Source organism: Solea senegalensis, linkage group LG11, assembly GCF_019176455.1.
Source record: "Solea senegalensis isolate Sse05_10M linkage group LG11, IFAPA_SoseM_1, whole genome shotgun sequence".
In the NCBI taxonomy this organism is placed as follows: domain Eukaryota; kingdom Metazoa; phylum Chordata; class Actinopteri; order Pleuronectiformes; family Soleidae; genus Solea; species Solea senegalensis.
In genome coordinates, this window is record NC_058031.1 from 3,250,406 (window position 1) to 3,278,098 (window position 27,693).

General features: G+C 40.1%; 1 protein-coding gene across 1 annotated transcript in view; it reads left to right on the forward strand.

Moving 5' to 3' along the window:
- nup210 (nucleoporin 210) overlaps positions 1–20,198 on the forward strand; it is a 32,994-nt gene extending 12,796 nt beyond the window's left edge. Inside the window, exons 15-40 of the mRNA XM_044038811.1 lie at positions 555–767; positions 862–1,035; positions 1,637–1,829; positions 2,097–2,203; positions 2,385–2,489; positions 2,882–2,983; positions 3,139–3,267; positions 3,531–3,658; positions 3,753–3,888; positions 3,980–4,042; positions 4,749–4,928; positions 5,020–5,100; positions 5,614–5,745; positions 5,994–6,152; positions 6,505–6,596; positions 6,757–6,931; positions 7,866–8,041; positions 9,509–9,729; positions 11,495–11,631; positions 12,338–12,452; positions 13,288–13,434; positions 14,852–15,102; positions 15,192–15,396; positions 16,763–16,882; positions 17,315–17,395; positions 18,990–20,198. Coding sequence (XP_043894746.1) covers positions 555–767; positions 862–1,035; positions 1,637–1,829; positions 2,097–2,203; positions 2,385–2,489; positions 2,882–2,983; positions 3,139–3,267; positions 3,531–3,658; positions 3,753–3,888; positions 3,980–4,042; positions 4,749–4,928; positions 5,020–5,100; positions 5,614–5,745; positions 5,994–6,152; positions 6,505–6,596; positions 6,757–6,931; positions 7,866–8,041; positions 9,509–9,729; positions 11,495–11,631; positions 12,338–12,452; positions 13,288–13,434; positions 14,852–15,102; positions 15,192–15,396; positions 16,763–16,882; positions 17,315–17,395; positions 18,990–19,093 — 3,726 coding nt within the window. The 3' untranslated portion in view covers positions 19,094–20,198. The remainder of the gene's footprint in view (positions 1–554; positions 768–861; positions 1,036–1,636; positions 1,830–2,096; positions 2,204–2,384; positions 2,490–2,881; positions 2,984–3,138; positions 3,268–3,530; positions 3,659–3,752; positions 3,889–3,979; positions 4,043–4,748; positions 4,929–5,019; positions 5,101–5,613; positions 5,746–5,993; positions 6,153–6,504; positions 6,597–6,756; positions 6,932–7,865; positions 8,042–9,508; positions 9,730–11,494; positions 11,632–12,337; positions 12,453–13,287; positions 13,435–14,851; positions 15,103–15,191; positions 15,397–16,762; positions 16,883–17,314; positions 17,396–18,989) is intronic.
- The last annotated feature ends 7,495 nt before the right edge of the window (positions 20,199–27,693 follow it).

Below are 27,693 nucleotides of genomic sequence, written 5' to 3' on the forward strand. Positions count from 1 at the left end.
GATGAGGTGATCAAATCTATCATGGAACATAATTTCTTTGCAAAGCAAAAGCTGGGAAATTCCTGCACGTTATGTTCAGGTAGTGATATACTGTTCCATACCTTGTTTAGGCTTTATATTGTTTATCATGGGATTGTGTAGTGTCTTTCAAAATATTGCAGACATGTGTTAGATGTTTCTTCAATTGCAGTGCCCCAGCGGCTAAAGGTTGACCCAGTTTTGTTTCTCAGCTGTGTAATAACTGTGTTTCTCAGCTTAACATTGCTTTTAGCCACTCTTACTCAAATAACCACTCTTATAAAGAATTTCTTCCCATGCCATTATATTTTCTCTCTAAAATCGGTTTCCTGATGGTCTTGATCATCATATTTTTTTTCTCACTATTGTACATTTTACATTTTATGTTAAATATTTGTTTTGTATTTTTTTGCTGCTGTGTTAAAACGATTTCCCCTCGGGGATGAATAAATTATTTCTATTCTATCTAACTGCAACTGTATAAATACAAGGTTTGAATGAATGAATGAATGAATGAATGAATTGTTATTTTGCAGGCTATAGACCCCGTATCTGTGGCGGTGGTGACTTTGGGATCCTCTAAAGACATGTTATTCGAGGGCGGGCCACGGCCGTGGGTTTTAGAGCCATCAAAGTTCTTCTATGACTTGGCTCCAGAAGATAAGGCCAGTGTCACCCTTATGCTGACCAATCCCTCAGCCCACAACCAGCACTGGGTCAGAGCCACATGCAGGGCCCTGGGCGAGCAGGTGGGATCTCCTTAAATCCTAATCCTATTTTCTTCTATTTCTGCCATCAAATAGGCATCTATTTGCTATATTAATGTCATTTTATTTTTTTCAGGTGCTGGAGGTGATGGTGGGGAACAAGCCCAGTTTAACCAACCCTTATCCTGCCGTGGAGTCGGCAAAGGTTAAGTTTGTATGTGCTCCTCCATCCCGCCTCACCTTGGTCCCAGTGTATACCAGTCCCCAGCTGGACCTGACCTGCCCGCTGCTGCAGCAGAACAAACAAGTGGTATGTATGCACTGTCATTCGACACCAAGCTGAGACTGTACGTAAGAAGTCAATGTAGTCTTCTGCTATGGAAGCCTTGACATCGGCAATTTGAGCAGCGTCATGACAGCTTTTGCAACCGAGAATTCATAGACGTCGCCTGTAACCAGGCACCTCAAAAGTGACGCTCTTTATCATCTGTTGTCCTCTAAATGGAAACCTCATTTAAAAAACCTACATCATGTTCTCTTCAAGAACACCTGCAACTAGTGATTGAGACCAGTATAATGTGTACTGACTTAAATCAAGCGAGAGCTCTTAGTCTTTATACCTTAAGACTTGATATACAGTCTGTGTGTCATTTAAAGGTTCACTGTGTAAGAGATGATGACACAGAACGGTGAGGCTGCAGTTTTTCTGTGTTCGTGTACAGTACATTATTAAATTGCCTCCGTTTATATTCTGTACAAACACTGACAAAAGTGACGTTCACCTGCTTTGGTCCACACTAAAGCGTGAAGGCAAGGGGGTTAGTCACACATTTTCCACCGGGGTGACAAATTCAGAAGACATATTTATACTGCTTTAAATGCACTTAAATGATGCGTTTCTTATTTTCTAGGTACCTGTGTCAAATTACCGTAACCCTATTTTGGACCTGGCTGCGTTTGATCAACAAGGGAGAAAGTTTGACAACTTCAGTTCACTGAGCCTGTTGTGGGAATCAACAAAGGTTTCGCTGGCCAGCATTGAGCCCACGATGCCGATGGAGCTTCAGCTGCTCAGGGATAACAACAAACAGATGAAACTACATGGTGAAACATTCTTACTTGGCAGAAAAAAAAAATCTTTTTTTCTTCATTTTGTTTTGTTTTTCAAAGAGTGTGGACTGTTTGCTTAACATGACTTTTGTTTAAACTTTTGAAAAGTAATGAGGCAAAAACAGAGGAGAAAAGCTCTGACAGGCAACTGGCAGCAGAAGAGAAGAGCAGATGACAAACTGGGAATATGTTGTGTGTTTTTGTAGATTTGTTATGATAAGTTGGGTTGACATTTTTGTATTTGCTGCTCATCCTTTGCAGGACGTCAGACAGTTCTTGTCCATCATCAGACAGGCATTGCTGACATTACAGTGACGGCTGTGGGTTACCAGGTTTCTCACCTAACTGCAGCCAAAGTCCCGAGTCCAGTAAGTGAAAACAGTGGCTCAATATCTTTTTTTTTTTTTTTTTTAAACATCCTTGTTAAAAGCAGAAGTGGCTGAATGAAACATAATTGAAAATATGTTGACTTACTGCAAAGGCTCCCAAGAAGCCTATGCTCCACATCTGTTACGTAACCATAATCTTGATTCTTCCTCTTCTGCACAGTATGACCCTTTGACCCCGGTCTCTGCCACTCTGGAGCTCTTGTTAGTTGAAGATGTGAAAGTTTCTCCTGACACAGTGACCATATACAACCACCCTGACGTGCGGGTAAGAAATGGGTTCCATCAGTCCTGTGGTCTCATATGAATAAAGTGCTGCATCATATTTCTACATTTTAGTATGGGAAGTGACAGATGCACCTTTTAGTGAAGCTTACTATTGAACGATCATACATTTTTTTGTTTGACTCTGGCTCGAGACAAAGTGGAAACTTTGCTCAGTGTGCCTTTACTAATCCTGTGTGATATATAGTCGCAGGTGTTAGGGTTAAATAAGAGCTAGTGACCTGTGTAAGAGGATTTTACCGATTGAGTGAGGTCTCCTTTGATGTCACACAAAACATGAACTGGAACAGTTTTCAGATATGAAATTGTTCTAGTCGTTTATCTCTCTTTTTTTTTTTGCTCTTTCACAAGCCGCTGATATGTTTTGTCTTATAGGCGCATCTGGCCCTGCGAGAGGGTTCAGGACACTTTTTTGTCAATACCAGTGTTAATGGGATGGTGGATGTGGTGTTCCAAGAGGCCCAAGGAGCAGCTCAAGTAAGAAAGAACATCTGGGCGGGGATTTGTGCGTGATTACGTCTGGGGAATACACTGAAAAATATGCTGTATGAATATTATGAAACCCAATGATTGTTTTCTTGAGCTTGATTGTGGAAATGTAAGTACCTATTTGATTCGCTGTGTGTATCCAGGTCTCTCCTGTTCACCCTGGAGTGGTGAAGGTGATGGTTCACGACCTTTGTCTGGCTTTTCCGGCACCAGCCAAAGCCACAGTGCATGTTTCTGACATCCTGGAGGTTTACGTGAGAGTGGTCGACAAGGTCAGTTTTCATCCCCATAAATCCCTCATGTCTGATGGTCCGAGGCACTGGCTCGACTAGGTGTGATCCCTATTATTAGTACCACACATTTATGAAATGCCTCAGTGAAATTGAAGCACTAAATATGCTTGTCCTCTTCTCACGCTCCTTTTCCCTCAGTTTTTATGTCAGATACCCTGTCGTGTATTAATATCATAAGGTTTGGCCCTGCTTGCAAAATTATTTATCTCCCCAGTGACGATTGTCATTCATCTCGATTCCAGGTGGAGATCGGCAAATCTGTGAGAGCTTACATCAGAGTCTTGGACGATAACAAGAAGCCCTTCCCTGCCAGCTATTTCCATTTCATGAATCTAAAACTCAAGGCAGCGTCTGCTATAGTCTCTTTAATGTAAGTTGGTGGGAGGGAAAATGGTGAAACATTTAAGAACTTGCAGTGTAAGTTGATTATCTAAGTTTTAAATGTCTTCTTTTTTTTTTTGCAGACCATTAGCAGAGTCTGCAGAAAATGATACAGCCGTTTTCCTGGTAAAAGGTGTCTCAATAGGTCAGACCACACTGTCGGCTGTTGTTTTGGATAAAAACGGGAGAAAAATTTCATCCCCACCTCAGCAAATTGAGGTATAATATTTGATTGACCTTATGTAACACTTCCAATTCTTGACTCTTGAATGTGTTGCACATACTGAAACTTGTATTTCTTTATCTCTAGGTGTTTCCACCTTTTAAACTCATCCCAAGGAAAGTGACCCTTTTAATTGGAGCTATGATGCAGGTATGTGCGTAATAACACTGATCTTTTCACAAGAGTTCACCTCAGCTTCACTTTATTTTCCAAATTCGTAATTTTCTAGAATATAACATTAGCCTAATTGCTCCTGGTTCAAACGTCCATATCAACTTCACTTCAACTCCAGCTCTAATTAGCAACCATTTGCTATTTATCCAAGAAGCACCCTAATAGAGCATAGCAGTGTGGTTATGTAAGAAAAGAATATTGGTGACGATGTTATATGCTGCAGTTGAAGTCACAAGTCTCTGATATTTTAAAAAAATGTCAAGAAGTAATACTGGCAATGTCTCTGATTAGTAGAGCTTGCTTTTATCATGGAAATCTTCACTCAAATTGGTCTGATCATATTGTATTGCATGAGATACATGCATGAAAGGATGCACTGGAAGTTTTTGGAAAAGAATAATTTGCAATTATTTCTCTTTCAGAATAATTGTCCCTTTTTTAAAATATTTTTTGCCCCGTTTAACGTGTTTAATGATAACAATTTATCCGGTCAGCCTTCAAACTCATATTTAGGATTTTCCTATATGTCAATGAAGTTGGTGAATGATAACATTTCTGGAATGGTTAATGTTTAATCACACAAATTGCACTAGATTAAAACTAAGGGTTAGATTAGATTTCATTGTTGAATCCAATTTCTAAACGGTTCCCTTCCTGTTTTCATTCCTTGGGGCATGTGCAGATCACATCTGAGGGTGGCCCTCAGCCTCAGTCCAATATCCTTTTCTCTATTTCTGATGGAGACATCGCCTCTGTTAATGGCATCGGACATGTCAGGGGTGTTGACATTGGTAATGTCACAGTGACTGGACTGGTCCAAGCTGTGGATGCAGAAACTGGGAAGCTTGTTGTTGTGTCTCAGGTAAGTGCTGCACATGCAGATGGACGTGGACATGTGTGCGGCTCACTTCCATTTTTCCATTTCAGAGAAGCTCATTGTCTTGTTTCTTTAGGATCAAGTCGAAGTTGAGGTTGTACGTTTGACAGGCATTCGAATCAGAACGCCCATTACGAGAATGAAGACGGGAACACAGGTGAGACTTCTTTTCAGGACACGTTGTCTTATAGTGGTACTGCAGTTAACTAACCTGGTATTAGGATCCGTCCTGAGTGATCTCAACTGCCTCCACCGTTGATGTCTTCTGATATACTGCAGTTTCCCAACTGAAATGTTTTACAGTAGTCGGTGCCCATTGGTTAATTTATTTGTAGCCACTGCCACTTATTTTTTTCCTAATGGTTAAAATCTTACAATCTTAGACAGTTGGCTCATCTTGACTTCTTTTTCCTCTCTCTGTCTCTTCCACTTGCACTAATACACAGACTCACAAACACAATGGCCAAAGACACATCTTTTACATTCTAAACATAATTTTGTCCTTGCAAACACACCAAAACGTGAAGTCAGTGTTTATTTGAGTACAGGGAAGACGGATCTGTGTGGACACTTGTTAACGCTGTGGACGGATTTTAACACCAGGTCTGGACAGGGCCTTCATGGATGGTTGTACTCTGATTGCATTGATTAAGCTTGTTTACTTCTCCAGATGCCTGTATATGTGATGGGTCTGACCAACAGTCAAACACCCTTCTCCTTTGGTAATGCTGTACCCGGGCTAACATTCCATTGGTCCACCACCAAGAGAGACATCCTGGATGTCCAGTCAAGACACATTGAGGTACCATTCATGTAGGGTTTTTGCTCTTGTATTTCATACAGTTTCTGCCACTCAACCGTACCTATTTTTTGCTCTGTGTTGTTGACTTTTTTTCAAATTGACTTTAGATGAGCTGTCCCTGCATAACAGTATGATTAGGAAGCAGCATCTGTCCTGTCTCTGCTTCCTTGTGTCACTCTCGTCTCTTTGATTGATTTGCTGCTGCTGCTATATTTTCCAATTCTCATTATGGCACCGGTCTCCTCCAGGCTAACGTGGAGCTCCAGTCAGAGCACAACTTTGGCATGAGGGTGACTGGAAGAACTCGAGGGCGTACGGGGCTGAAGGTGGTGCTCAGAGTTTTGCAGCCTGAGGCTGGGCAGATCATAGGCAACCTTCAGGAGCTCCGAGATGAGATCCAGATCCAGGTACAACACTGTGGCTCTCAGAGGCTATACATGACAAAAACCTCAGTGAATATTGTGTCTGTGTGTGTTGTGTGATGACCAGTATCATAAATTCAATATATGATATGTAGATATACTCTACAGCCTTGGTTTATGGACTTCTTTGCTCATCTTGATCCTGTCCCCTCGCTACTTCTTCATAATAAAAAACAACAAGTGACATTTAAGGCAGCAGAGTGGCAAAGTTGCTGAGCGTTGTAATATCAGGAGTTGTAAACTTTGTGAAGTGATAAGACTGTAGATAAGTTAGAGCCAAGCGCCTCTGACTTCAAATCTCTAATAATTGGAGATTCAACATTTCACTTTGATCAAGGTCTATGACAAGCTGCAGATGCTTAACCCTGAAGTAGAGGCTGGGGAGTTACTGATGGCTCCCAACTCGGCGCTCAAACTCCAAACAAACCGGTGAGTCACAAGCACCTCCTTTAATGTCACGTACAAGGTAAAGTAGTGAAACAATACGGATGGCAGCTGCCATAAACAACATTCTTGAACATGCTCAAATGAATATGTGGACTTCTTCAGCAATGAAAAATGAAAGAACTTTAAAGAATGTTTGTCTCAGGGATGGTGTGGGTGGACTCTCCTATCGGATGCTGAATTGTCCTGACCAGGTTGTCACTGCTCAAGTGGACAATAAAGGCTTCCTCTTCTCTGGCTCACTTACCGGCGTCTCCTCCCTGCTGATCACCTCACAAGAGACCTTTGGTGTCAATCAAACTCTCATCCTCGCTGTGAAGGTCAGTTTTAAGAGCCACTGCATGAACATTTTCACCCACTGTTTATCTAGGTATTTTTCCTTTTATAAATTTCTGACTAGAAAAGAGTTTGAAGTAAGCATTAAAGCCACCAATTTGACTTTGTGTTTGAATTTGTTTTGTAAATGGATAAATAACAAAATCACTGATGATAAATCACAAGAGACATTTTCTGCTGTCATAACGCGGGTATTTATGTTGTTTTTATGCTCGTTTTTGATTTGTGCCTAATAAACATAAATAGAAACAAAATATTGGCTTAAAGGTTTTTATGCTCGAGGAAGCTGGAGGAGTTGGGTGTATTGATTAAATGTACATGTAAATCGGAGCTACGGAAATAGATTTGTTGAATAAAGGGGGGTGCAACATCACTTCAGCTTACTTCAGTGAAAAAAACTATTGAGAGAAACCCAATATTCCTGGACTTAGTGCAAGAAGCAAGTATTACTACGATAGTAACTAGGAAGTGCAGATTTATCCTTTTTTTTGTGGTGACCTGCACTGTTGTGCCACCTACTGCTTATAACGGTGAACTAACTCCCATATTTTCCTGAAGAGCAGTGGATGGAACCGCATAAATGTGAATTTTAACTGAATTTGATAATTCACTTAGAATTTGAGCTTAATTTTAAAGTCAATGAGGCTATAGATTTTTATATTGCATCTTTGTACAGAATGTTGTCAGTATGTTGAATGGTAACCATGTATCATCTGTGCTAATTTTGAGCTGTGTTTTGTTGCTGTATTATTCTAATTCATTATGGTAACTATAGAAAATGTAATAATAGGAAGTAATACAAAAGACTGAAAGTTTAATTAAAGTTTACTGGGACAAATATGGTAATCGCAGATTTCATAGCTGGATAACATCAGTTTACCTTGTCCCTCACACTGGTTCCTGCTTTTTATTTCTCAGGTGGTGCCCGTGTCCTATGTGCACTTCAGTACCAGTCCAATGCTTCACACACACAACGGAGAGAGTCTGAAAGCTTTCCCACTGGGCGCAGTCCTCACCTTCACTGTCCACTTCCACGCCAGCACTGGAGAAGCCCTGCACAGCTCCAGCTCTCACCTTATGTTCTCCACAAACAGGTCGGTTTCACAATCTTTGCACAACCTCTCATTAGAGATGCTGCCATTTACTGAATTAGTTGAATGCATGCATTCACCATGAGTGGCACTTGGCTTTGAGAAAGGCAAAGGAGGAAGGAGGATATGTTTTTCAGTTTGCTTAGTTGCTCAAGGTTGAGAAGCTATTATCCTGCTGTTCTGGGCTATATATAGAGAGCGAGTACTCCGGCCTTTCTGTTGAGTGGTCTATTTGTGCACCCTCACTCTCACACACCCTCATAACCTAATGACTTCTATTTCAAGTCGGGTCAATCCAAAAATGACATGCCTACAACTAAAGGTTGAAAAGTGACATTTTTATTTTACGTTGATCTGTTTGTAAACATGGCAAACGTGGATTTGTGACACAATATTGATTTTTTTTTTTAAATGTAGTTTTTGCCTGTATTTCACATGGTCTGTTTTTGTGATATCGATTTCTACAGCCAGTACTGTGATGCATCATACTTCCCATATTGTGTGCATCGCTATGTTAATAGCAGAAGCTCTAATAGTACAACCAGGGTAGTCGAAGGTCACGGTTGGTGCTGGAGGCAGACTGTATGTGGAGTTCACAACATTAATTTACTCTGCTGATCCTCATTTCAGATGGAGTAGTTTCCACCTGAATGAGTGAGCTAAATTAATGGGAGTGTTGGACAGAGAGCAGCACTGCTCCGCTCCCACTGAGGGACTCCTTCATCTGTCTGCACAATAAATAGATTCTATTACCTTGTTCTCCAGGTGCTAGCAGGCAATTTAAGGGGAAACGTATCAAAAGCAGCAGTAGTAAAGGGCTGATGGTCTTGGGACTAAAACACAATTAGATCCTATTGAGTCTCCAAGCAGCCAGTTGGATTTTTACCAGTATCTGTGTCTGGAGCAATTTGGTATCATTTGTTCAGAGCAGGTACTCTGGAGATCGAGGTGTAAAGCAAGATATTTCTTCTTGGGGAAAAAGAAACATGAAATTGAAGCGTTAAGATGAACAAATAATGTTGAAACACTAATTTCCAGTGTTTATTTCTAATTATCTCTTTTTAGAAAGAAATTATAAATAATGCAGTATTTTTTATTTTTATCTTTGACTTCTAAGTTCCGGATAAAAATGGATTGTGATTAGTTATATGAATGATGGATATTAATTCCGCCCCACACAGTTCATGTAGTGGTTAGCAATCTTGCCTTTGCTGCAAGAAGAACCAGTACAAAAACATGCAGATTTGGGGATTAGGGCAAGTTGGACACTCTAAATTGACTGTAGGTGTTTGTGACCCAGTGGGTGGTTGTTTGTCTCTATGTAGTCCTGTGATGGACTGGCGACCTGTCCCCGCCTTTTGTCATATGTCAGCTGGGATTGACATCAGTGCCCCTGATGTGGAGGATAAGGGGTTAGAAGATGGATGCATAATAATTCCATAATTTAAAAACTGTGCTTCTGTCCTGCAGAGATGACCTGGTGCAAGTCGGCGCTGGGCCGAGTAACCACACTCTGACCGTGCGGACGGTCAACGTTGGCCTCACCCTTCTTGCAGTGTGGGACAGTGAAAACATGGGCGTCGCCGACTACGTACCACTTGCCGTCGAGCACGCCATTAATCCCCATGAGGCCCACAGGCTGGTGGTGGGAGACGTCGTTTGCTTCGCGGCCCAATTAACCAGCCCAGATGGTGAGAGCTTAACGTGTATAAGCAGCACCAAATCAACTGCACTTAAATTTATGTGTGTCAAGTAGGGCTGTTGGAAAAAAAAAAAAAATGAGCTCACTAATTGCAGTATTTGCTGTTAAGTGCAATTAATTGTATCTTGTCACATGGGCACGGGAAGGTGAGTGCTCCGGGGGCTGTCGCACAACATCATCATATCACTCATATTTTCTATTTTGGGCCAATTATTAGAATAGAATAGAATAGAATACAATACAATACAATACAATACAATAGAAATACTTTATTAAAGGTATTATATATAATATTAAAGGTCTAGTGCATAATGATTAGTAGCATCTAATGGTGAGACTGCAGGGAGCAACAAATAGGGCTCACCCCTCCCTTACTTCATTGTGTCAGGCAACTGCAGTGGCATTCACATACCAGAAAGAATGTAAACACTCTTTCATAACTCTCACACTTCCACTCTCCCACTCTCTCTTCATTTGTTTATGCATCCGATGTATGTGGGCGGAGCCATTCGTCCTTGTTTTCATTGTAAGCCCCCTGCTTCAAAATGTGAAACACACATTCATTCAGCCACTGTAGCCAATCCACACCATCTGAGACTCGAAAACATGGATTAAACCTCCTGAAGTGATCACACCATTCCTTTCCTTTCCAAGTCTTTACTGGCTGTTTTTAAGCTCACTGCCATCCCTCTTTTCTCTGAGTGTGAGTGTAAATTTAACTACCTCTCTGAAACACTACATCAAATGTAAAATAATTAATTGTCCCCTTCCTTTCTCCTACCCTGTCCCCATATCCATGAATTACATGAATCAATTCTACCTGTCCTCTCTGGAGGTTGCAGGGCTTATATCTGCTGCTGTGCTTCTCTCTCTCTTCTTCACCTGCAACACTAAACCACATCATGTGCACACTTTAATGTAACACAGCACCTACTCTTTTTTTTTGTCGTAGCCAGCCACACATCCTGTGAAACTGTGTACACCTGTCATATAATACCAACTTCTGGTGTTTGTTCTTTTCTGTTAACTTCATTGTTCAGCTCTTCCATTTTCTGTTCTCCACCAGAATACACCGCCACAGAAAGTTAACAAAACAGGAGCTGCATTAATTACATTAATAATGCACTGTGTCCAATCTTTTGAGTATTCGCGGATACCGAGTCCTGATCAGATACTTGTATTTACCAAGATAATGGCGCTGCACTATCTTTAATTTAAATAATCTTTACTGAAGTTCAGAGGACAAAGACGACCTGACACCAGGTGTGTAAGGTTGCAGAAACCACTGAAAGAGGGAGAGGAAGTGAAGGGTTGTAGCTAAAAACCAGTGTGTATGTACACAGTGTGTCAAACTGCAAACAAAATGTTGAAATGTTGCTTCTCTACCTGTTCGTTAAACATGCGTATAATACGAACAATTATTTCAAACACATATGCACAGAGAGGCTCCCAGCCGATATTTGAGATGGAGATCAGGGCACATTAAATATTTCTAACTAATTGCAATGATTAATGCTGTAACATAACAATTTTTTTTGTAGTTATGTATGATCTATTGTGTTCTTGTATATCTGTATTTCTGGGTCTGCTTTCCTTTAGGGATAAAACACCTTCTAATCTCAAGTACAATAGAATTGTTGTGCTTTACTTGGCAGAGGGGAGTCCTGTGGGATGTTTTTGTAGAGAGTACTCTTATTTTTTTCTTATTTTTTTTTTTCCCCCTAAGCTGGACATAATCTTTTCTTTCTCTGCAGGTGTTCATGGGACATGGAGCTCGTCAGCTAATGGCATTCTTCAGTTGGATCCTAAAAGTGGCGCCGCCGTGGCCAGAGACTCTGGGACAGTCACGGTTTACTATGAAATACCTGGTGTTTTGAAAACCTACAGAGAGGTATGTCCTCTGTAGATAATGACTGCCGTCTTAACAAGTGTGATAAAGCATGCTATATCCCTGTATGTATACTTCTTTCTTTCTTTCTTTCTTTCTTTTCTTTTACTCACGGGTTTGATGAATGAGCTCCAAGAAGCCTGAGCTCTGAGTTCTGTAATTATCCATGCAGCACCATCTCTCTGCTTTCTCTATTTCCACGCACGACATCTCAATTCTCCAGAGAGTCTAATCTTCTCTCCCACTGCATCAGTCCTCCAGCAATTCATCATAACGAGAATCAAAGTACAGCAGGTGTACGTTGTGTTCATCATCACCTTTCAGTTACATATTTCTGTCTTAACGTGTGCATAACATTACCATTACTGTGTTTCTCATCCTTGGTGGTACGAGCAGTGGAGAGTCACTGCACTTTGTCCAGTTTCCTCTCCTCCTCCCCCTCGAGTGAGAATTAATGAGATTTGCCGCGTTTTATGCTCATGAGTTTTGAACGTTTTTATCAGTGTGAAAGAAGACGACCAATAGACGTGGCACTAATGGCGTTCTAAACACTCGACTGTCTTTTAATGAGTTTGTTTCACTGACAGTTTGTGATTGATGTAACCAATTAGTTATGGATGCAAATGGTAATGCATTTGTAATAAGCTCACACCTAAATTATGTTTTGCATTATGATTTATTTATGTTCTGTCACTGTACGGTTCTGCAGGTGACGGTGGGCGTGGCTACAAGAACGACGGCTATGGCACAGCCCGTGCCGGTCAGAACCGGCAAGGAGGCAAAGGTCCTACTCACCACAAGAGAAAGAGGAACCAACCTTATTGGTACTATTACTATTACTATTACTATTACATATTACATTTAGCAGATGCTTTTATCCAAAGCGACTTACAAGGGAATTGAGTACAATCAGCCAGGGGTGGAGTTGAACTTGCGACCATGATTTCTTTTGCACACAGCATACCGGTCTTAACCACTGAGCCACTACACCTCCTGGTGGAGTGGCTTATATTAACTACTAAACTGAATAAGTCAAACTGAATAATCAGTACACTGTAATTAAAGGGATAGGTCAGCATTTTTTAGGGGGTTTTCACATGCAGTGTCTTTTGTACACAAATATATTATTTTAAAATGGAGAAGTGAGAGTGAGACCATTGTTATGGCCATGTTTGCATCACACTATGATGAAATAAATCTAAAATTTAGGGAGGGCCTTTTCATATTTTGGCCAAAGAAGTGGGTCAAGCTGCTCTTTTGTCTACTTTAGAGTAAGCTTTGAACCTCCCATCATCCAGACAATCTGAAAAATAATACTGAAAAATAAAGCTCTACTAAGCAGCATATTAGTTTAGACTGCCACACCTCTTAAGATCACTAACAAACACCTCACTCAATCTGTATAAATGCAAGTTTAAAGTTGTTTTCCCATGACCCCCCCTTGTTTCCAGTCTATTCATCAACTGGCTTGTCTTTTCTTTAATCAAGTATATATTTCCATTAATGTCAATTTATTTCTGCTTTAAAATCTCATGAATAATAAACAAGTTGATGTCAGTCATTATTAATATTCATTACACCGTTTGTGTTTAATTACAAACGTGAGTAATGAAGCACAGATGTGTTGTGGGTCTAATGCCAGCGCGTTGTGCCCTGCAGGAACCTGTTCGTCTGCTCAGATTGAAGCCATTCCTCAACTACAGCCAGAGACTTCAGTCAGCTGCCAACTCAGCTTCACCAGCGATGCCATTGACTTCCCTGTCAGCGATGTCTTTAAAACACACATCAGCTTTGACACCAGCATAGGTAAGACTATACAACTGAAATCAGGGTTTAAACTGATTTGTGACCAGTCGGAATGTATTTATCGGGTTTTCACTGTCAGGTCAGATCAAATTACTTTGCAATGCACGCCAGTTTTAATGGCTTTGACCTCAATCTGCATTGGTGGCAACACAAGACGTGTTCTTTGTATTCCTCGTTTTTTGTAGCAATGCAAGTTTCTGCATCATTTCTGGCACAATACGTGACAATCTCCCGGATGTTAGCACAGCTGTTAGCCACATGTGTTTTTAGCAAACCTTACGTTTAACAACTTGGAACACTGTCCACTATTTTTTTTATTTTATCATTTGGATCTATTAAAAGATTGATTGACTGATATAAAAGATACAGAATAGTAACCACCATAATACTAGGAGGTGGCAATCACTTGATGCAGTGATAATCAATCCATTGCAAGGCAATCATATAGTGATACATCACAATATCTGAAGAAAACAAAACATCCATGAAAATTTAAAAGTGCAGGATTTTTCTATTTATTCACAACATAGAGAACAAAGTGCATAAAGTCTATGTTTTGAATGTGGATGGAGCATCTCTTAATGTAGCTTTCTATGCCCTTATCCCTTATAAACTACCTCTTCTTTGGCCAGGTAACTTCCGTCCAAGTTTCCTGAGGTGACATGAAGTAGCGACACCTGATGAGTGAAACTGGCAGGGACTGTTTACTTTAGAGTGCCTTGATTTATTGATTAAAATATCGATATTTGCCTTGCCTTACCGATTATCATATTGCACAAGGGGGGACGACGATGTATCACCAAAGCGATGTTTTGACCCACCAACACTTGACGTTGTCACTGAGATCGATGTTGGTGGAAAGCCCCCCTCATAAAAAGAGAGTTCATCTGGGTTCACAAAACCAATGTATATACACTAGTTTTAGTTTGAATATTTTTTCTAAACTTTAAAAATAAAAGGATTTTTAAACCTCAGCACAGAGTTCATATGCATGCTCATCACAGGGGGCGGGGAAATGCTGTTTACAAAGGCATAATCAATACCTGCATTGACCGTGGAATTAATTTAGGAAGGCCTATAAAAGGTGTCTGGGTGACATATTGAGCTGAGGAGACTCCCTAATGCTTGAAAGCACTGGTATAATTGTGTTTGGGGTTTGGGATTTCACTAAGTTGTGGGCTTATCTCAAAGGGGGCAACTGCTGTGCGAGTACAAGGTTGTGACCACTCGGCTGAATCCCACTGAGATCCTGATGGGAGGGTGTCATTGAGAAACGATCCTCCCCGACAGATTAAGAGAACATACTTTTTTTAGTCCACCTTGACACTAGAATCCCACACATCCATTGTCCCAGACGCACGCAACGATAATTCATGTTGAACGATTACCTTTGCCTCTGTCGTTTCTTCTCCCCCAGGTCTCTACACATGTTCCATGACCTTGCAGCCAATATCTGACCAACAGACCCGTGTGCTCAGCATGTCCATGACAAACCTGCTGGTGAAAACAGGCCTGGAGGGCTGTGATTTCTCTGGGGAACAAGTCAGTGCCAGGCTGTCTGTCGAGCCAGGACTCTACTCTGACCAGACTGAGCTGCTGCTCTCAAACCTGCATCCGTCAGCTGAGCTCACAGTGTACGGCCACACTGCCACACTTTCCAACATGGAGGTCAGACAATAACACGGTTACCAAAAGAGAAGCTATGAACGGTTGCTTTTTAAAGAGGAAAGTTGACATTCACTTTTTGCCATCTGCAGGTGGTGTCCACTTCTGCCAACATCGCTGTGCAAGAGAGGGAGCAACATACTGGTTTCCCCAGTTTTTCAAAGTACACCGTCAGTGCCGTGGACCCCCAGGCTGCCGTCTCCGCTGCCATATCCGTAAGCAGCACTTCCTCTGGCCAGAGTCTCCTCATCCCGGTCACTCTGATCCATGTAGCTGATTCCAGCGCTCCGTTGCAAGGTCAGATATTCTTTCATTGCATATGACAAATACATTTGCTTCAGCAGCCATTTTGTGTGTATTTAATGTGCAGCGTTAAAGGAAATATGAATACGGCTTTCACCCTTTTGAAAAAGTTGTTTGAGCAAAGTTGTAATCTAGGTCATTAATTTGCCATCCATGTTGCCCAATCCTACAGCAGTACATTTTAGATTTAATATTGGATAGATAGACAGACAATTTAACATTATTTGTAAGGTACATCCTTCAACTAAAAACGGGCACTGTCAAGTACAGGTAGGCCAATTAATCAGCCGTTATTTACTGTTTTTTTTTTAATCATTGCATTGGATAAATGTTATTAATCTTTCAATCATTGCAAATGATGCATTGTTGTTCTCAGAAACTTGATATTTGTCATTATAGCTTTATTTTTTCTACTTTTTGATGATCTGTTTCTTGTATTTAATGTTTAGTTTGTACATTATTTTTTTGAAAATACCGCTGTGCAGACATAAAATGTAGATTAGGGGGACGTACTATTAGTGTTGTTCAGTAGCTTGTGTTCAAGTGGAAAAGGAACTGGACTTGTAACCTGAGGGTCACCGGTTCAAATCCCCACCCAGTCAAAAAGGGCTGGGGTACCCCTGAGCAACCCAACCCCCAATGCTCCCCGGGCGCTACTCAGTGTGGCAGCCCACTGCTCCTAATTCTAGGATCCCTAAGGGGATTAATACAATTAAATTCTTTATTCTTCAATAACTAGCAATTGTCTGTATTGTTGTCATTAAACAGTTATATTTCATCAGATGGAGTGATAAAAGAAAGAGAAAGAAAGAAAGATCATCTAAACATATGGGCCACAGCATTCAGCCACAGGAATATCAGACGTGACTGAGGGAGCGTTTAGAATTAACTTCTGTAACTTTTCGTGGTCACCTCTTGGCGTTACGGTCAAACTCCAGCGTCTTTACAGTCATGTCACTTTACCAGCACAGTGATGCTGAAATGTCAGAGATCTAAGCACCGCTTGAGTCTTGTGCAGCTGACAGTCACGTAATCAGCTCTGTGTGAACTTATTTGGTTTAAATGTAAGAAGACATTTGTTCATATTTCAAAGTTACACACTCATTTTCCCCATGGATTACCACAGCCATTGTAATTTTTGCACCAGGGAAGACTGCAACTGAACAAGCGACGCTTTTTATTCAATAATCTGAATGTCTGCCATCTGTATGAACCATCATTCCATCCAGATTTCAGTGACCATAACACTCCTCATTATCCCACCGTGCCATAGCTCATGTGTGTTAGGGTGTCGTATGTTCTGGGCAATTGGAAGAGGTTTTGACAGCCTGTTATCTCTTCTGCCGCTCTGTCTCAGCAGCTGTTCCTCCAGTTGTTAACAGGGAGGGAGACCACTCACTGCACAGCTTCATCAACAGCTACCAGATGATGTTCTTCACCCTGTTTGCTCTGCTGGCCGGCACAGCCATCATCGTCATCGGTGAGTCACGTCGTCTCTGTTCAACGCGCCATGCTTATTGGATTAAGTATAATAATATAATAAGTATAATGTTGTGATGGTTAACAATCAGCACTGGTAAATGTAACTGTTTTCAGTCTCATCTCGGACTGAAAACGGAAGAAGGCTCTGTGGGTTTATTATTTATTATTTTTGTAGTATTTTCTCCACTCTTTATTTAAAAAGGAAGCATCAAAAAATAATGCATATCTCATCTGTGTAGATGAAAGTGGGCACTTGCATCATCTCATCGCAGCACTGGGTCAGTTTGTGAAAGAGACTGTGACAGGTTTATTAAAAAATAGAAATGAAGTGCAGTCAAAACATGACAGGATCTGTTTGTGTCCGTAGGCTGCAGTGGCAATTTGAAGCTCTCCACGGTTCTAAAGCTGTTTTATTTTTCCCTCTGTGCAGTTCTTCACTCAGTTTTCACTCCGAGGCAGCAAACGTATCACCCTGCTTTCATCCAGACGACGACACCGCCGTCCATCTCAGGTAGGACGCCGTCATACTGTAGCAACACTTTCCCCAACTCGGCTATTAAGTAAATAAAGACTAAAGCAAACTTTAGTCTTTATTTACTTAAACTAATAAAGAGAAGGTGTTATGAAGAGGTAATGACAGTTTCTCCTTCCTGGTCTGGAACTTTTACTGTTCTTAAACCTCTGCTCAATCACTGAAGCCATCTCTGAGGGCTGTTCCGCAAAACCATAGATCATGGAATAAGCTGGGATTTCCCTCTTATCTTGTATTAATTAAGCCCCAGGTTTCACAAAAGCAGTGGCTCAGGTTGCCATGGAGATTTACTCTGTCTGTGCAGCCAGCCCTAGACTATAGACTAGGTTATCAGCCAGGTTTAAATAATCCTGGTGTTTTATCTGTTCAGTCAGCCATCGTTCTGATCACAAACTAAACCTGTTCCCTGTTATTTAAGACCCACTTTATTTATCAAATTAACTAACCTGCATTAAAATTAGTTGGGGGGGGGGCTTTCAAAAACAGCTGGCCACAGTTTAGTTAAAAAAACTGAACATAAACACATGTACAGTACAGACTGTAAAACAGCATATGTACAGTGAGAAAACAGAAACAACATCTTTACACAAACATTTCCATGGGCTTTAAATCTCCTCCTATAGGGAAACATAAAAATAATGCTTAATGTTGTAACGGTGTCTGACTTCCTTCCCGCTCGTCATCCGGCAATAGAACACAGGCATTCAGAGGAATCCCCGGGTTAAACACGCAGTGTGAGTAAAGATATATACAATATACACAATATTATATTACCCTATATTAATATAGGGTAAATACATATGGTTCATTCAACATTTCATGTTCAGAGCCACTTTAATTCCAGTCTACGGATAATAATTTTAAATAAATGTGATTTAAATTTTGACCCAAATAATGATTATGATTTTTCAAGCAGCCCTATGATAAATATAATTATCTACTGATAACAATTGATACAAAAGAAATTGGCCAATGAATAGATAATAATAATAATAATAATAATAATAACAATAATAATAACAATAATAATAAACTGAAAGCTGTAAATGTTCATGTATGTGTCTGAATTTTGACTTTATATAGCTGCATGTTCTAATCCTGGCTCGGCCTATGCAAAATTGTGACTGATGGACTGATCCACTCACATCAAGCCTGCTTTTATCTGGATAAATTAATTCTGCGTTTGTGAAACAGCTCTCTGAGTGATTGAAAATCTGTACGAAGATGTCAGGACGATTCCGAGAGGAACAAAAGTGAGAAACGAGCCGAGCTTTGAAAACGGCGACTACAAAAGTAGCTGGAAGAAAGTCTCGTCATTCTGTGACACACGAGTGACAGGCGGTGTCGACCACGTTTCCTCATGCACACTCGTTTGTTCTGCTTTCGTTTGCGAAGTGTAGATAACTGCACCACTGTGTGATGTACTGTTGTTTTTTCAATCTTGTAGTTTTTTATATCCTGTAGTGTGTGGTGCAATCGTGATGATGATAAAGTGAATCTTTACTCTGCTGTAGCTGCTCTACTCACCCAGGCAATTATTATTATTATTAATGATATCTGGCTCCTTTTTCAGGTTTAGGCTCTCCAGCGATGAATTCCTTCAACCACTCGATACCCAGGACTGACCCGAACAGCAGCCCGAGGTCTCGTCTCTACTCTCCAGACTACAAGACCTGATGGAGCCCCTTTTGTTCAGTCTGGTCTCTATTCTTCAGAAGCGGAGAATGACAGTTAAAGCCAGTTGATGTTCACTGAATGTGCCTCTGTCACTGCGGACAAATGCCGCGGCGTCTGACTGCAAAACTGTCGCCTCCATTGTCTGCCTGTTTTTTTCAGAATAGAAGATCAGTCAAGAATTATTATAGCGCTGTTTTTTTTGTGTGTACTTTGTTTTGTTTTATAAAAAACAAAAAAACAAATCACTTGTTTGTGCTTTAAAAAAAAAAGCTTCTGTTTTTGTTTGTGTGACATTGGTTTGTGTACGATTGAACATATTTGATGTGAGATGTAATAACTCAGGATGTAACCACAGCCTTTTATGACAGAAAAACGACTTGATAATCTTCTCCCTCCTTTTCTTTTGAACAGAAACCGTCCTTTGTTAGGTTGTGTAGCTTTGTCATTTTGTGAAAATGTCTGCCACTGAAACGCCGTCCTCATAAGTGATGAACCCTTCAAATGTGCATAATCCTGACTGATCTTTTCTGGGCATTTTTGTTTTTTGGGATGGAATCTAGCCTCCTTGCGATTATTTAAATTTACTGAGTTTCTGAGCCACAACACATGCAGCTCTTATCTATTTCATCAATGTGAAACGTTTGAGGAATGTGAAGCGTCGTTGAGTTTTTAATCCCAGTGTTGCTCCATTTTGCGAAAAGCAATCACAATGTGACCTGATCTCTGATCCACTGCTCAGTTGCTTTTTTTTTTTCTTCTTCTCTCACCTGCCCACGTCTCCACAAAGAGATTACTGTAGCACTGCTGAGTTTCTGGGGCATAACAGCATGACTTAGTTTTAAACTAGGTGTTTCTGTATCGGAAAGAAAAACGTTGGCGATGAATGGTATTTATGTTAGCCACTGAAATTCAGTTTTACTGACGGGAGTGCGTGTGTGCGCGTGTGTGTGTGACGATAACTGTTGCTTTTTCTTTGTTTGTCGTGCCTGACAATCGTAACCGGAAACGCTTTCAGCACATAATACTGACACGAGTTTGTGTGTATATATGCTGTATATGTGTGCTTTTTCCTTTTGCTAATTAAAGTTTTTACTTTTTATGTTCATTTGTTCATGTATTGAATGTTTCACACTGTGTTGAATCAGTTTTCTGTTTATTGCTACTACAGCTGCAACTAACGATTATTTTCATAATCGCTAATCTGTTGATTATTTTCTCGATGAATCGAGTAATCAGTTGGTCCTTAAAATGTCGGAAAATGTTGTGTGGTTTCTTTATGTGGGGCAAAGAAACCAGAAAATATTCACATTTGAGAAGCTGAATCATTGTTTTAACAATGACAAAAAGCTTCAAACCAATTAATAATCAAGTAATTGTTTCAGCTCTAATTGCTAGCTTACTGGTAAACCACATATGCTAAATGTAAGCTAACAGAAGCTAGCATACCATGGTGCTAGCTATCACAAATGTTATGCGTAAATATTGTGCAAAGACATAATGTGAAGAATGCTGCAAAAATTGTGTCCTTTTGCAACAATGTGTGTTTATGACAATACAAAATGTTTACATTTATGTTGGTATATGACTCATCCATCCATCTTCTACCGTTCTACACAGGAGGATCGCGGGGGGGTGCTGTGCCAATCTCAGCTGACGATAGGCGGGTCACACCCTGGAGAGATTGACAGTCCATCGCTGGGCCGCATACAGTATAGAGAAAAACAACCATCCACTCTCACGGTCAATTTAGAGCGTCCAATTTACCTAATCCCTATATGGCATATTTTTGGACTGTGGGAGGAAGCTGAACAACTCCATGCAGAAAGGTCCTTGTTACATCCAGGCTTCTGACCCAGGTTGTCTTGCTGCAAAGGCAAGAGTGCTAACCACTACACCAATCAAACCAAAGTTTCCATGGAAAGTTTCTGGCCAATTTCTGACCCTTTGAAACCCAAACGTGTGTGTGTGTGGACATGCCCCCAGCGTCTCAGAGCAGAGAATGCTGCTGAATTTAACGTGATGTGAAACCTCATTTTTTAAACACCTTTTTTTTTGTAATTCATTTAAATTTGATAAGGTGGTTACTGTAGTGAGTCATTTCCTGTGGGGTGAAAAAGTCTCAAGACTTCACATTCACTTTAATATGTATGTGTATTTGCTATCTATGTGTATGCAGCCTGTGGGAAAATATGAGGACAGTTTAGTTGTAATTTATGTCCTCCTTGCTGAATGGTTCAATTGGGCACATTTGACACACGTAAAAAGAATCAATCCATCATTTATCAATTGTACTAATGTTCCAGGCAGCAATGCTCCCATTTATAGACCTTGTTTATTCCAAGTGCAGACACTGGCTGAACTCCCATGTTTCCAAATGCCAGTGAAAAACCCCACACTCTTGTGCATTACAGACAAAACCGAGAGGATAAAGGAGGGTGTCTTCTCTCGCTCTGCAGCTCCCTGCGGATGAGTAAAGGTCTGCGACCACTGATCAAATATCTCCCATCTGTCTGTGACTCTGCTCTGCGCTCCTGCGGTGGTTTCCAGTCACTCGGCTCATTTGTATGCCCCCAGCAGCTGCCCGGCGTGTCAGCAGCAGCTACACAACCTCAGGTAGGTGAGCAGACCAGAATGCACCAAACATCAGTTCAGGTGCACCTCAGGGCTGCAGCTGTCTGACTTACATGGATTTTCCTCCGTGCATTTGCATTAATCCTTCTTACAGCAGCTAAACTTAAGATATTTCTTTGTTTTTCTAAATTAAATCAAGGGATGTTCATTTTCTAATATTGTGTTTTTTTTATTTATTTATATATTCTTTCCAAAAAAGTGAAATTGTTCTCCATTCGATACACTTTATATCTATCATTTAAGATAATCCTTTATTCGTCCCACATTTGTTACAGCACAGTGTTACAGCAGCCAACAATCATAACGAGGTAGAAAAGTAGAGGAAATAAAGACTACTCTTTCAGCTCAGGTCCTATTAGGTAACATGATGTGGAAGTGACGGTATCGGTCCGATCACTGTGAATAAAAATCAGCAGGACCATTTTAGCTGAGTCATGTGTGGGATGTTTATTTCTTCTTTTTGGGGGGAGCAATATTTGTCACACAGATAGAATTATGTCTTTGAGATGACTCAGCACTAATGTGTCGTTAACAGCCACATACGCTCATAAATGGTCTGAAACCACTGTAACGGACTATTATCGAGTTTTTGATATTGGTGATGGACACAAAAAAGTGGCATTGTCCCAATTCCTGTTAAATATGAGCAATAAAACCAAATAAATTGTCAACGTTATTATTATCATGAAGGGAATTTGATCAGCAGCAGGCATCAAGACACTTGAAGACATTAAAAGTAAGACAGCGAGAATCCATTGAACTATGTTTCTTTCAATGAATGCACTTTGTAACTAAATCTAAATCAAAATCATTGTCTATTTTAATTTATTGTTTGTAATCTGTCTTCTTGAATTTATATTTATTACGACGCGTGTTGCTGACCTCTTGGCCAGGTCGCCCTCGAAAAAAAGAGATCTCGATCTCAATGGGACTTTACCTGGTTAAATATTACAAATAAAAAATAAAACGAGTAGGACCAAAACAGAAAACATTAAAAACAGATTAGTAAATGAATACACTGTCAGGTGGAGTAATGTAAAGTGCCGTACAGTTGCAGCAAGTAAAAATAAATGAATAAAATGAACAAATTAATCCAAAATAATAAGATAACTAGCCACATTAGGAGGCCTTAGATGTCACTAATTGTTACACACTGGACCTTACATATTTGTTTATTCTTATTTTTAACCCACCTATTTTTTCTAGACAATACGCTGCAAAACTTAAAAAGAAAAGAAAAGTGAGATTTATTAAAAAAGGTGATTGTCCTGTTCCTTTTACCCTGTGTGCTCGAGCGGCACAGATCTGCGTCAAAGTTATGATTAACTTTATATTGCATATTTTTATAAAAAAAACAAACGGGCGGATCAATATTTGTACAGAAGTCACAAAATAGACCGTTGTTCTTTTATTTTTGTTCATAAAAACGAGGTAAGCGAACAAATTCAATCCGATTTTAAACAGTGAGTCGTTTTTGCTCAGGTGTGTTTACGGAGTTGATGAAAATGAACAAGATTGTCTTTACGTTGTGCTGAAAAAGAGAATAAATGCATCTTATGGTCTCTGTTTGAACACAGTACTGGGAAAAAAAGCAACCTAAATACTCTGTGTTCTAAGGGATAATACAATGGGGCATTTGTTTGGAAAACTATGTTAGAAAAATATCTGCTTGTATGTTTTTTGCACATGACTTAAGAATAGTCACAGGGGTCTGTTGAAGTAATATCCATAAAACGCCATAAAAATCATGCACTATTGCGTAGAGAAGCGATCCAGAGTGGGGCACATCCATAATTTCATACATATAACAAGTGCACAATCTTTGCATTATTCCCCACAAGCTGTGTATTTCTCAGGAGTGGTGTTAGGCACACAGAGCTCCAACTCATGCCCATGAGGTGTTTATGAGGAAATGCAGGAAGACCAGCTGTGCATGGAGCTGAGGGTATGGGCCACCAACACAGGCTCGAGGGTATACTAAAGGAAAAAACACACTAGACTACACACTACCTGTTGTGTTGTGTTGTGTTGTGTGAAAGCATCCACACGAGCAGGCTGTTTTGATTTGTTGTCAGACTTCGCGTAGAAAGTGATGAATTCCACATGTGTGATTTATATCACTCCATCAGATGACATAAGGCATGTGTGTTGTTGTTTTGTGTTGTTTTCTTTTTAAACGTGACCGTGTGTGGCTCATTAAGGCGCTCATCCATGTTAAGCTAAAATGACACTCAATTTATTCTCTTCATTACGGCACACGGGGCACCGTAGGCCCCAACCTGTCAGCCTGTCGAGCCCGAGAGCCGTCACGGCTCGTCCCGGGCGAAGGGAAGCTGCCACTGTTCCAGATGCTTTACTGCACTGTCAGTGGAGAGGATCAATGAGGAGGGGAGGAGGGGAGGAGGGGGGAGGCCACTGAATGAGAGTGACAAGAATGGTCAGGTGGCTCTCATGGGAGCTTCAGGTCTGTGGCAGAAGATCTGTAGGGAAAGTCCATGCATGACGAAGGTCGGAGCTTAAAAGCCTCATTTATTTTAAATGTTTTTTTTTGTTTTTTTACAGCTGTCATGAATCCAACAAAAAGTAGATTCAGAGGTTTTTTTCCTCCAGCGTTTTCTGAGAAAAACCCTCATTGATTATGTGCCTCTGCTGACCAACACAGTTTCAATCAGTTTATTTTCCTGTTAAGTAAAATGAGCGTTAATGTTAATGGAACACAGAGCATTTACGCTGCTTTTTTCCCCCATTACTGTGTCTTATATCCTCTTTTTTACCACAACCAATAGACAATGTGATGAAATTATTGTTTTTTTTTTTTCATTTTCACCAACTATACAGTTCACAGTTCGCTTGGTTCAACAAAGATAAAATAAAAGCGGCTTATTTTATGACTTCTGTACAACTATCACTACCCACTTTTTTTTTTTTTTCAAATATGTGATATAAAATAAATCATAACTTTTAATCAACAACACATAAGAAGACAAAAAAATGCATCTTTTAAAGGCTGAAGAACCTGTAAACACTCACCGCCAGCATGTCTGTAAGGCCTCAAACTCAAAAGTGAACTTCTAGTCTGGCCAGGAGGGGGCTGGTCAAGTGAAAAACAAGTGAAAAACTGTTCAGTGGTTTAAAATTATTATCATAATAGGATCATGATGCACATCATTTCATAGTAAAAGTGTTTGTTTTGATAGTGTAGAACATGGCAATGATACAAATAAATCTATAAAACACAAAAACAATATTGAATCGATGACAACACGTAAACAAGCTTGTATATAATTAAATGTTTAATTTAATATATTTGATAATGTGATACATGTGACCTAATGTATTTTTATATTAAAATGTCCCTCCAGATGTTCCTGAGATGGCGTTACGTGGCAGTCTTTGACCTTTGACCATCAAAATCTATTCATTTTTGAGGTGGATCCGCTGTAGACGTTGGTAAGATACTGTGACACAAAGCCAAAATAATAGTTCCGTAAGGTCAGAGTAATCTTTTTCCTTCAAAATGAAATCGGTTCCTCCTCGTGTCCAAATGAACGTTTGTATCAAATTTGAAGACATTTCCTCATGGAACTTTCGAGATATTGTTCAAAAGATTGGGACGGACAGATGGAGAACCTGAAAACATCATTTTTCCAGCCACAGGCTGTTACCATGAAAATAACAAGTCAATGCAAACCTGATCAAGCTGCTCCTGTATTCCTGCTGTTGTGATGTTTTGCCGAGGATCCACGGAGGAAACCCCCTAACCTGTTTGGATTTGGAATTTATGACTTTAATTATATAGAACAGTATATAAATATCAGAGAATTGACTTTATTGCCAACAGTCATCCCTCCTGTGTTTCAGTTCAGATCCATCACGTTGCATGTGCATGTGTATATGAGGTGCTCGTTGGCTCAGCAGAGACTATTTGGCATCCTCGGGGGGAAAAGAAAAAGAAAAAGAAAAAAAAAAGATTTTCCACTCTGCTGGTTAAATGATTAAGGCCCTTCTTCCATCACAGCTGGCAAATGTTTTTGCAGGCGCTTCTGAGTGGTTTTGCCTCAGTGCAAATATATATGAGATTTCACAGAGTAAATCTCTCTGGCTGGCATTCACACTGGCACCAGCGTCCGACTGGTCACCCAGAGAGACGCAAAGGACAGAGTCCAACAGCAGAACGACAAGCCATATGATTTGATGTGGCTAATATCCTGTGGGTGCCGTCATACCTCATTCGCAGGTCACAAATTCTGGGACTTTTAAAAGTTCCAAGTGTGTGTGTGTGTGTAGATGTGTATATTTGCTACCTCTTCAGGACTTTTCCTGGCATAAACACTGATCTTGTCAGGACCAGTGGTCCTTACAGAGCCCAAACCTGGCTCCTAATGAGGCAGAACCTCATTTTTGAGGAACTGGTTGAGTGTAGGGGTAAGATTTGTGTTGTGGTTAGGATAAATAAGGATTTGTTTGGGCTGCCTGTGTGTTCTTGTGTGTGTGGCTGACCAAGAAAGTATAAACCATGGGGGGGTGAGGGCATTTGGGAAAAGTGGGGACATTGTCTCATCCTCACATCTTTAAAGGGCTTTAAAGACCTGGTTTTAGGGTTAGGGTAAGATTCAGGGTTAGGCATTTAGTTGTGATGGTTAAAGTTAGAATGAGGGGCTGAGATAATAATAATAATATATATACAGTATATATATGTATATACATATATATGTATTTATATATATATATATCCCCTGCTTTTCAAACACAGATTCAGAATAAACAGCTGAAAGAAAGATGATTTATTTTGGCCACTGGATCAACTTTGGAACGACAATGTCGTCACAGACATGGGTAATATATTTTGGGTTGAATATTCTTTGTAAATTTTGATACTAAATCCGCTGTTAATCTACATAATGCTCAAACTTATGCTAATGTTGTGGCTACTGTTAGCTGAAGTGCTCCCAGCAAGGTGGGCGTACTTAACCTCAATCATGTTGAGAAGATTATGGCGGCAATTTAGGTATGGAAACACAAACAGCTCACAGAAGGACACTTAAATCAGTCTAATTCATACTGAGACCATAAACCATGTTTAAAAAGTGGACTCAGCATTTTGGTTTGCCAGTTGAAGCTAGTAAAAAATACTGAATAGCCACTTGCAAAAAGGAAATTAGCTAATTTCTCACTACATTTATAACACCAGTAACATTTTCCTGAGCAGTTTATTGTCTCAATTGCAGTGAATCCCGACACCCGCAACCCTCATGTGGACAACTGGAATAAGGCAGTTTTTGAAGTGGGCCAGTTCTTCTTAATTTTACTATTTTGAGTACTGGCACTTCTCACAAGATGCTGATACTGGTAATTTCATTTCATTTCATTATTTTCACCCATTATAAGGATGCAAAAGTGAAGATTAGTTTGTTTCTCATGTCTACAGAGTTTTTATGTTTTACTGTTAAACAAGAACAATATCAGGCAGCTGATCCGCTGTGGTGCCCCCTAAAGGGAGAAGCCGCAAGAAGAACAGCTTTATATCTTTTAAAAGTCTTGTTTTCACTAATATTTAGTTGTATTAGGCATAATAACAGGACACCAAATAAAATGGACAATGTTAGAATTGTTAAAGATAATCTAAATACAAAAGTTGGCAAAATTTGAAACACCGGTTTTCATTTATTTTAGTATGGACTGAAGGACCTTTTTAATGTTTTAGTGATACCAATGCAGGTTGGTTAGTGACACTGGTCTGAATGAAACTATTGGTCACATTTGTTATAGCGTTGCGAGGTCTATACACAGACACCAGCTTTCTTCTTGGCTGTAAGTCATCTTATTAGTGGCGATCATGACACAAAGAGGATTTCAACAAATAAGCAAAGAAAGTGTTTCAGAAACAAATCACAGACTCTAAGCTTTAATGCCTGTGTGCTGTGTATCCTTCTGGGTGGCATTGCGAGGTTCATGCAGCCCTGCTTGGC